Source organism: Colobus angolensis, unplaced genomic scaffold (genome assembly GCF_000951035.1).
Source record: "Colobus angolensis palliatus isolate OR3802 unplaced genomic scaffold, Cang.pa_1.0 Scaffold8, whole genome shotgun sequence".
In the NCBI taxonomy this organism is placed as follows: domain Eukaryota; kingdom Metazoa; phylum Chordata; class Mammalia; order Primates; family Cercopithecidae; genus Colobus; species Colobus angolensis.
Window position 1 is genome coordinate 8,478,689 of NW_012121820.1, and position 10,603 is coordinate 8,489,291.

At 43.8% G+C, this 10,603-nt stretch overlaps 1 protein-coding gene and 1 pseudogene across 2 annotated transcripts in view; one reads left to right on the forward strand and one right to left on the reverse strand.

Moving 5' to 3' along the window:
* Positions 1-1,940, forward strand: part of LOC105502593 — a 3,218-nt pseudogene extending 1,278 nt beyond the window's left edge. Inside the window, exon 2 of the transcript XR_001000362.1 lies at positions 1,810-1,940. The product of XR_001000362.1 is annotated as a gem-associated protein 8 pseudogene (transcript). The remainder of the gene's footprint in view (positions 1-1,809) is intronic.
* A 5,713-nt stretch (positions 1,941-7,653) lies between these two features.
* Positions 7,654-10,106, reverse strand: PI3 (peptidase inhibitor 3, skin-derived). Its single transcript, XM_011928963.1, has 3 exons — positions 9,189-10,106; positions 8,060-8,335; positions 7,654-7,828 (listed from the first exon to the last, which is right to left on the reverse strand). Exons 1-2 carry the CDS (start codon positions 9,265-9,267, stop codon positions 8,061-8,063), a joined length of 354 nt encoding a protein of 117 aa, XP_011784353.1. The 5' UTR covers positions 9,268-10,106; the 3' UTR covers positions 7,654-7,828; position 8,060.
* Positions 10,107-10,603: the final 497 nt, after the last annotated feature.

The window sequence follows — 10,603 nt, forward strand, 5'->3', positions numbered from 1 at the left end:
AAGTTCTTGCCTAGAAAAAAAAAAAAATGTTTGGGTAACTGTACAATGTGTTTGTGTTTTAAGCTAAGTTTTAATACCAAAGAGTGAAAAAATTAAAAATAAAAAAGTATATAAAGTTTTTACAGTAAGTTAAGGTTAATTTATTATTGCAGAAAGAAAACTTTTAAATAAATTTAGTGTAGTCTAAGCATATAATATTTATGTCTATAGTAGTAGACAGCAATGTCCTAGTTCTTGACATTCACTTACCATTCACTTACCATTCACTTAATGATTCACAAGACCAATAAACTTGCAAACCTTCAAGCTCCATTCATGGTAAGTACCCTATACAGGTATGCCATTTTTACATATTTTGTACCACATTTTTACTGTAACTTTTCTACATTTAGATATGTTTAGATACACAAGTACTTACCATTGAGTTGCAATTGACTACACTGTTCAGTACAAAAACATACTGTACAGGTTTGTAGCCTAGGAACAATAGGCTATACTATATTGCTTAGCTGTGTAGTAAGCTATACCATCTAGGTTCCTGTAAGTCCACTGTATGATGCTCTTGCAAGATGCAAGATACAAGAACATCATAGAGTGGACCACCAAGACTCCAGCTTTCCTGGAAGTCTGGTGAGGTGTGTGTTGTTTTTTGTTTGTTTGTTTGTTTTTTGTAAAATACTGATTTGAGGAATTCCTAAGAATGATAAAAATTTGGCTTTATAAAAACGGATAACATTTGGATGGGAAAATATGATATAAGCAAAGGAAAACAATACAATCATGCATTGCATAACTAAGCTACAAAATCACCTAGTAATCCATTTCTGAGACCATATCACTTTCCACTAAGTGACCCATGACTATAGTTAACAACTCACCAGAAAAATATTTCTTAATGTATAAAAGCAAATAGTGAGTCTTATTTAAATAATAAGCACTCCTACAAATAGATTGAAATAATCTGGACAATCCAATAAGAAAGGAAGCAAAGGGTATTAAAAAGCAGTCACTGGGGAAAGGTTAACATCTGAATCAATATGAAAGCTATACCATCTCACTGAAAACTAAACACAAGTTCAGAATTCATCATGTTTCCATTGCGTTTTTTTTCTTTTTGAGATGGAGTCTTGCTCTGTCCCCTAGGCTGAATGCAGTGGCATGATCTCAGCTCACTGCAACCTCCGCCTCCCCAGTTCAAGCAAGTCTCCTGCCTCAACCTCCTGAGTAGCTAGGATTACAGGCGCCTGCCACCATACCTGGCTAATTTTTGTATTTTAAATAGAGACAAGGTTTCACCTTGTTGGCCAGGATGGTCTCGAACTCCTGACCTCAAGTAATCCGCCCACCTTGGCCTCCCAAAGTGCTGGGATTACAGGCATGAGCCACCATGCCTGGCCTTCCATGGTGTTTTTTTTTGTTGTTGTTGTTTTGTTTTTTGTTTTTACATCACAATGGATTTGCTAAAAACTAGGCAAATTCTTTTGTATCTCTAGAATTCAGTTCTAACAAATGCAAAAATGAGCAAGGTAGAAAGATTGTCTCTAAAAACTCCTATAGTCCTTTCAACAATGAAAGAGGCTAAAAGATTCTATAAAGCTGTTTTATTGAAACTTGTGAGATTAAGAATAAAAAACACAGAAAGTTAAGGTAATTAAAATGAGAGAATAAGGGGGTGCTGAAAATTCCACTGAGAATAGCTGACTTGTCACAGAGTTGTAGAAAATCATCTCAGCCAGATTGCTTCCATCTGCAGTGTCTTCTCTTTGTTTTTGCTTTCACACATTACCTTATGCTGTTCCTTCACTCTAGGCTGTCAGGCTCAAACCAATGGACCACCTTTCATGGCCCAGATCAAGTGGATCCATCAAAGTGACCTTATTAAGAAGTTAGCGCTACATCGTAGTTCTAGGCCCAGCAAGGCTATGGAGCACTCTGACTGAAAGACCTTCATCCTCCTCCCTAGGACTCAGTTTTCTCCTCCTTAATGTGAGAAGGTGGTTCGTGATAATGTCAAGGGGTACTTCCTGTTCTAAATTGGATGGAAGGCTGTATAATCAGGGCACATGCTAAGAGCTGATAAACACAGGGTGCCTGTTTTTACCTCCTAGGGCTGATTCCTGCTTACCCTTGAGATGGCTGGTCCACATGACTGGATGGATGAGAGTCTCTCTGTCCCAGATCTAGACAGGGCATGAGAAGCAGCTTGAGTTTTCCTGAAGCTGACCAGTGGCTGCACTATCGTTCTGTCTTGGGAATGACCATAAAGCCTCAGGGACAAGCAGAGGGCTGCTGGTCTCAGACAAGAAGCCAGAAACCTGCTGGGTTTTGGATTATTGGATTCAGATGGTGGAAACAAAAGGAGGAGAGCAGAGAATATATGTCTTCTCTTGTAATTGAAAACTTGATGTCTGCTATGCTCATGAAGCCACTGTGAGTCACTCAAATGACATTTTAGAGGACTTAACCAGGTGGGCCCCAAATCCAGTCATTTTCCCCCTTCTTCTGACTTCCTCCCAAAAGTTACCCACATAGTCAAATTTCTCTTTAGAAAGCTCTGGGTCAGGGGTGTCCAATCTTTTGTCCTCCCTGGCCCACATTGGAAGAATTATCTTTGGCCACACATAAAATACACTAACATTAACGATAGCTGATAAGCTAAAAAACAATCACAAAGAAACTCATTTACCAATTTTTGCTGGGCTGTATTCAAAGCCATCCTACGCCACATGCAGCCTGCAGGCCACAGGTTGGACAAGCTTGCTCTAGGTAGTTTGGAGACTCTGTTAGAGGGGCTCAAAAACTCCACATGCTTGGGCCTTCTCTTTTCCAGGTGGTGTTTCTGAGGTTAGTGAGAAGAGGGAACTCATCCAGGTCGATTAGGAGTAAGACTTAGGTCTGGGAGGTGGCATAGTACTACCTGTTTCTGAATTCCAGAAGGGAATCAGAGGACAGAGTGTACCGAGAAGGGGCTTGAAGCTGGATAAGTTAATATGGGTAAAAAGATTGTTTTCTCTGCCCAGTTACACAGCCTCCTAGGTGGACAGGACCAAGCTTAGATGTGGAAAAAAAAAAAAAAAAAAAACTTGGTCCAAAGTTGCATCTCCCAAATTGGGCCCTCATTGTGCTGTGAATTCCTTATTTCTATCAATTAATAATTCCTTTTGAAATTCTAAACAATTGGAAAGCAATGAAAGACTCCAACTATTAGGAGACAAATACTGAGGCATCAATTGGAATCATAGAAATTACATTTGAAACAATTTGATCAAGTTAGCTATTTTCAGACAATTGTATAACGAACCCATGTCTGGGAATCAGAGAATCAGCTCTTTTCTGGGCTTGACTAACTGAGTGAAATTAGGAAATGCATTTCTCCCTTCAGGGGTCTGTGCAAGCTGGATAAAGTAAGGAGGGAAATGACATCTCCCCACAGTCATTTTGTTGTCCCTTATGCCATTCAAGATTTGTTAATCAGGTGTCAATATCTCTAGGGAGGCTATGCAGGGACAGCAAAGTGAAACATGTTTGGGGCCTTATACCTCTCTTTGAGGTCTTGGGTCTCCAAGCCCTTGTCTGGTTCCTGCACTCCTTGGACAAGACTGTCTTCCCTAGTAACAGTACCTCTCATTGCTTGGGCAGTTGGGAGAACTGGTAACCCCATTTCTGCTTTTGAAATCTGGTTTGTGTCTAGAGGACACATTCGATGCATGGATCACATCCGGAATTATTGCAGAGGGAAGCAACGAAATGGAAGCAAGAAAAAGAGCTTCTTTTCCACTCACCCAAGACATCACTCAGGCTTTCTTTTTTCTTTATCTCCTTCAAGTGCATTAATAATTTTTCTCCAACTTCTTTCATCGAGTAGTTTCTAGGGGATTTTTGGGGGTAGTTGAAGATAATAGAAGGCAGAAGAGGAAGAATGAGCAACTTCCACAATCTCCTCCCCAAGAGGTATAAAATAATACCACCACTAAGAAATTTCTAAGCAAAACCACACCCTCAATATAACTTGAAAACAAAGAATGCCAAAAATACAAAATACCTGTCAGTGAAAAGGGAGGAAACAGCAAATCCCAGGGCTGGGACTCACACTCTCCTGCCCTTTCCAGCCCCACTGTAAAACTTAAAGCTTTGCAAAATCGACCGAAAAAACTGCTGAGGAAGGAATGACGTAACCGAGATGGTGAAACAGAAGGCACTTGCTCATGTCCCACCAGAAGAATGACAGGAATTCTACACTCCTCCACAGTCCAAAGTCTCTCTGGGAGCCTTTGGATCTGGATTCAGGGGGAAGTTTGTGAAACTCTGGTGGAGCCCAAGACCTTGGAGGGTCATATTGAGAGTACAGACCAACAACCACGTGGCTGATCTGCTGAGCTGGCTCCAGAGTTTAATCCCAGAAATGGCCCAGTCATTCAGGAGTTTGGTTACATTTGGCCTCGAGCCTGCAATCAAACCCATCTGCTGTGGGGTCCAGAATGAATCACACACACTAGGGCTTTGGCATAAAGGCCCTTCTGCTCACTGACTGGGCAGTGAACCTGAAAGCTGCCTTGTGATTCAGCTCCGGCCCCCATCAGCTGAGGTCCCAGCTCAAAGCTGCTCACACAGCAACCCAGAGGGAGACTCACACATGTCTCATAGCCCAAGAGTCTAAGCCTCCCTGACAGGCTTGCCAACCTCTGTTGCACAGCGGGTTGAGATGGGATCAAGTCTCAGCTCTGATGCTTCCTGCTGTAATTGAACTATCCTGTCTGTGCTGAGACTTGCAGGGAGATACGTACTTGTCTTGGCCAACAAGATGGACTCTCCAGCCTCCAGCCTACAGCAGATCCCAAGAGGGGCGAGGGGGGCATTCCCAGTTTCAGCTCCTTCTGCTGCAATCAGGAAACTATCGCGTCTCTGCAGGAACTTGCTGGAAGATGTGCACTCCTTCTAAGTCAATGAGACTGGGCTCTCCAGCCACTGCCCCACAGCAGATCCTGAGGGGCCCAGTATCAGCTCCACTCTCTCCTATTACAGTCAGAGGACTATTCCAACTGGCAGGGTCTTCCTGGGCGATGCATCCCTGCCTGAGTGAACATGAAAGGAATTACAGTCTCTATTCCACAGCAAATCTTGGATGGAAGAAACCACTGGTCTCTGTGAGGTCTTGAGTTGCTCAGCTACCTTACTAGGCATAGACTGTCATCCTGGACTGTTTCCTAAGGGAAAAGAAAGTGTCTTTTTGCAGCCTTTCAATTTTTCTCTCTCAGTGGCTTAATCTTTGCCTGAATTCAGACAAGAGTTAGTTCTTTTGTTTTTGTAAATAGTGAACCTACTGTCTGCATCTTGTTTCTTAAAAAAATCCAAGTTTTCTTCATTGTTTTGGAACTTGACATTGATCTTTACCTGAATTAGATATAATGAGGCCTGATTCTGGGTTTTCTTTTGTTTTCTATTGATTTATCAACCTGACTATCCTAACAAAAACAACATATTGATTATTGTTACTTTGCAAAACTTTTTTTTAAGTCTAGGAAGTTCCGGTGCCCTAAGCTTAATCTTCATTTGTAAACATCTATGCCTATTCACAAGAATTTATGCTTCCCCGTAAATTTAAGAATGGTTTCAAGTTCCCTTAACTTTCATAACAACACCATATTAAAAATGGATTTTGGGTGTAATACACCTTAGGGATAAATTAAATAAATATTAAATATTGAGTAAATAGTGACATCTTCACCACGTAGTCTTCCCATTCATGTATTGTGGTATGTGTATATTCAAGTCTTTTTATATGCCTCTGAAAAGTTATATAGATCTCTTTTCTAGAGCTCTGCCTCCCTCTTGTTTAGTTTATTTATAACAATGGTGTGATTTTGTTGATATTAACAATAGAAAATGCAGCATGTCTAACTGATTGTTGCTAGCATATAATAAAAATATTTACTATCACTTACTAACCTTGTGGCTTTTAATGGTTACTTAATTTCTCTTAGCTTCAATCTTTTTACAAAATTAGAAAATAAAATATGTGTAATGGCCATCTGAAAAGGACTTATGAAAAATAAGTGACAATACATGTAATCTACCCAGTATAGGAAATAGAGTAAATATTAAAAAACAGAAACCATTATTTCCTCCAATGATGTATTTAGTATTTGTCAAGCCAGAAGTTTGGATACTGCTCTTACCTGTGCTCCAAGATACCCTAGTATCAAAGCCCTACTGTTGTTCAGACTAGCCCCTGAACGACAGGGAAAAATCATGACTCAGATGCTCATGGATGGGGCAAAGTGGTGCAAGGATCCACGTTGTCTCACCCCAAGCCTCTGCTCCCCATGTCTTCTCAGAGCAGGAACCCAACACACAAAGAAGAGCTGTTTCAGATCCCAGAATGGCAGGATTAGACCTTCCTTTGCAGAATAATTATGCCTTACCCCCTCAACTGAAATAGACCTCTGAGGCTTGGAAGGGGGACATACATTTGCCAGGGGTCGCCCAATACATAAGGAGGCAAAGCCAGTGCTCAGATCACCTGACTCTCAAGCCTGTGCTCATTCCCCTTCACCCAGGCTGCTGCCTGCCTGGGGGCTGTGGCCTTCTCTGAGAGTTTCCTTGTGCAATGGCAGTGGGGCAAGTGGGTCAACAGGAGAGCCATGAGGTTGCTCACATCCTGCCCCTTTCTCCACTACTCAAGTCTGCCCTGCCCACAATATGTATGTCTCCAGAGAATGCAATTCACCCAAACCTCTGACACCATAGTATGAATGACTTAGTGTATCCTCCTCATTCACATCTTTTTTTTTTTTGAAACGGAGTCTCGCTTTGTCGCACAGGCTGGAGTGCAGTGGTGCGATCTCGGCTCACTGCAAGCTCTGCCTCCCGGGTTCACGCCATTCTCCTGCCTCAGCCTCCCGAGTAGCTGGGACTACAGGCGCCCGCCACCACACCTGACTAATTTTTTGTATTTTTAGTAGAGATGGGGTTTCACCATGTTAGCCAGGATGGTCTCGAACTCCTGACCTCGTGATCCGCCCACCTCAGCCTGCCAAAGTGCCAGGATTACAGGCGTGAGCCACAGCGCCGGGCCCTCATTCACATCTTAAAACAGAAATCTGGAAGAGGATATTGCTTAACCTAAAGGAATGCTACATCATGGAGGAATCTCAGGCATGAACCAGTGAAATTCTAAAGAGCAGGAATTTCGCAGCATGTGTAACATCATCCTTTCTATGTTGTCTTGAAAAAATATAGATCCCTGAGAAATGGTAATGAGAAGGAAGTGGGGAGCTGTAGGTTCAGCCATGAGGGTTGGCTGGTAGCACTGGCAAGGCCGACAGTAGCCAGGTCAGGACTGATGGTGGATTGGGAAACAAAAGACCTCCTTATGGTTTATGTAACGTTTATTTATTTTTTGTGTTTTGTGTTTTTCCTGGTCCTTGGCCAAAGGCAAGATTTCCAGATTTCCATTTCCTGGTGAAAAGGTGCGGCTGATTATTGGATTGGTAATATGAAGCCCTAGGAACGGGCCTCCTGTTTCCTCCCCGCACCCTGCTCTCTTTCACCATGGGACCCTTTCCCCTCCTCACTGGACAGAAGAAGTCCCAATTCTACATCCATTTCCCCAAAGCATCCAGGAGCCCAGAAGTCACAGGAACCAGAAACAAGTGGAGCAGAAGGGACTCTTTATTGGAAAATGGATGAGACAGGCAGCTCCAGGCTTGTGCATCCTGAATGGGAGGAAGAACGGACAGTGTGGGAAGGGGAAGGGCAGCAGGGACCTAGGACCAGATGGGGCCTGTAGCTCTGGGTATGGCACAGGTGCAGCAAGGACAGGCTCCATCTGTGGAAGAGAAGAGAATCAGACGTGAGAGTCAGCATATCGAAGCACTCAGAGGCAGTGAGGAGGCCAGATCATCCTTCTAGGTACTGGTTATAGCCTCTCAGACCCCTCAGTCTCCCAGTTTTTCTGTTACCTGCCACAACCTCCCTCCCACCAACCTGGGATGGTTCCCCACCACTCAGCCTTCTTTTGTGTCTTCAGGGGTCTCCTCTTCCTCCAGCTAGTGCTCACCTCACTGGGGAACCATACAGGCCATCCCGCAAGAGCCTTCACAGCACTTCTTGATTCCTGGGCAGTCAGTATCTTTCAAGCAGCGGTTAGGGGGATTCAACATGGCGCACCGGATCAAGATATTGGGGCAGGAGCCAGGCTTAGTGGAGACGGGACCTTTGACTGGCCCTTGCCCTTTGACTCTATCTTGACCTTTAACTGAAACTTGTCCTTTAACGGGATCTTGTCCATTGAACGGAACATGGCCTTTGACAGTGTCTTGACCTTTAACAGGAACTGTTAAACGAAGAAACGAGCCCACATTTATACCCAGTAAGCCCCTGCTTTAGCTACCATGTCTTTGTCCTGGGTCCATCCACTGCTTACTGCAGCATCCTCAAACCATGACCTGAGTAGGGAAGGTACACCTGGGGGAGCGACACTCTTGGAAGGCTCTTCCCTTTTTGGGGGTGTCTACAAGACCAGTGTTCTCTTGAGTATTTATTTCTTCCCCCTTCCTCCACTGCAAGTCTCTCATGAGCCGTGGTCAGACTGGGGTGACAACCAGCAGTGAACAGAACACATTGTCATTTCTTAGGAAGTACATTGGAATAGGAAAGAACCCTGAGCCACATCCCAGGAGACTTGAGCCCCATCCTGGCTCTGGGAATTACCTTGGCAATTGCTCACTCATTTCCACATTTTGGTTCCCTCCTTATAAAATAGGGGTCCTCAAATGACATGATTCCTGAAGCCTTGTTGTTTCTTAACCTCCTTTTAGAGTACTGATTACTCTGGTGCTATCATGGGGCAGAGAAACAAGGGACAGTGTCCACACCCAAGGTTTAAAATCCTGGAGTTCATTATTTTATTGCACATTCTGCGCAGGTATTGACATCTGAGGCCAAGGCCACATACCAACATTACTTCCACCAACAGTCCTGATCTCTCAGTCACTGGGGTGGAAAGCATGTGGAGTCCACCAGCCAAAGTTCTGCTTTTTTCTGGATATGATGGCAAAGGCCAGAAAGCTGAAATCTGGGCTCCAGTGCTGCCTACTGCTTCATAAGTGCTCCCTGTCCTGGCCCAGGGTGTCCCTGAGGGCCTCCCCTTAGTCCAACCCAGCCCAGCAGATCACTTGTTCACTCACCTCCCGTGACAGCTGCCTGTACAACCAGCATCCCAGCGATGAGGAACACCACCACGATCAAGAAGCTGCTGGCCCTCATGGTGTCAGGAAGGTGTTTGGCTAAGAGCTAAGGCCGTACCAATCTTTATGCAGTACAGCTTGGCCTGGCTCCAGGGGCGGGTCTGTGGTATTTACAAGGGAAGGGACATTTCCTTAGCTGTACTGGGAAATATCCACCTGATTCTGGGAGGGACCTGGGGGCTTTCCCCAAGGATTATTCACAGGGAGAACTAATGGACATTACATCACATCACCTCTGACTGTCCCAAGAGTTTTCCTACTTTCTCACAGAGTAGAAGTGCTGGCTCACTTGTTAGGTAACATTACAATGAAATTCTTCATGTTTTGAAATACAGTGAGGCCCAAGAAGAGAAAGGAATCACCAAAGGTTATTCAGCAAGTCACTGGTAGATCCGGTCTTGATTATAAAACCAAGGTGTTTCCCCATTATGCTCTGGTGCTGCAAACCCCACCCAGATCTACTTTATCATTTTACCACTCCCAGCATCAAACTGGGCTTTTCCTTCCTTCTTCCCTGGTCCTGCAAAAAACTCTGTAAGACAGATTTGCCTTGAATATATAATGACTAATTATTGCACTTTGCTATTTCAGAGACGACCTTTCAGATGCATCAAAAAAGTAATTGGAAGGTGTAATTCTAGGTCTGAAGAGGGATGATGCCCTTAAAATCACAGTGGTAGGGAGAAAATAATCAGAAAAGAGTAGAAAACACAAATCATGTATACATTGGACATCTACAGTGTGTGTGTCCAGCATGCCTCCCCACTTTGAACAGCACCTTGTTTCTTGTGAAGAGTTGTCTCCTTGAACCATCAACTTGTGAGTCTAAGGGGGACTGCTAATCATAAAAGCCTGACCCCTGACAACAGGTAGGTGTGTGTGTGTGTGTTGTGTGTGAGACTTGGTCTGGTCTATTAAAATCTTTTGTTTGAATGGGTAATAAAAGGAGAAAAAGGGGGTCCCTTCTTTTGGCAAAGGTGATCTATATGAACCACCGAATTCCAGAAGCAGTGATCTAATTCTGGGGGTGGAGATCAATTGTCTGAGAAAAACAACCCTAATACACTGAGACAAGGAAAGAAGTGATGGTGAGAGAAGATTCAGATGACACAGCCAGCCTTCCCTCCTTTACCTTGAGAACAGTTCTTCACACACCCTTCTCATGTTTGGGTTATCAGGCAGTAAATTAGCCCTCTGCTTCAGCTAGTCTGACTTGCTATTCTGTCGTTGCTACCAAAAGTTCTGAGTAATAGAAATGAATATCCTGAAGTTAGGTATGGTCAGGGACAGAATCTGAGTTAAGAAAGTCACTGAGTTGAGGTGGAGTTAAGGCGGGGAAGGTAACAAACTGGATA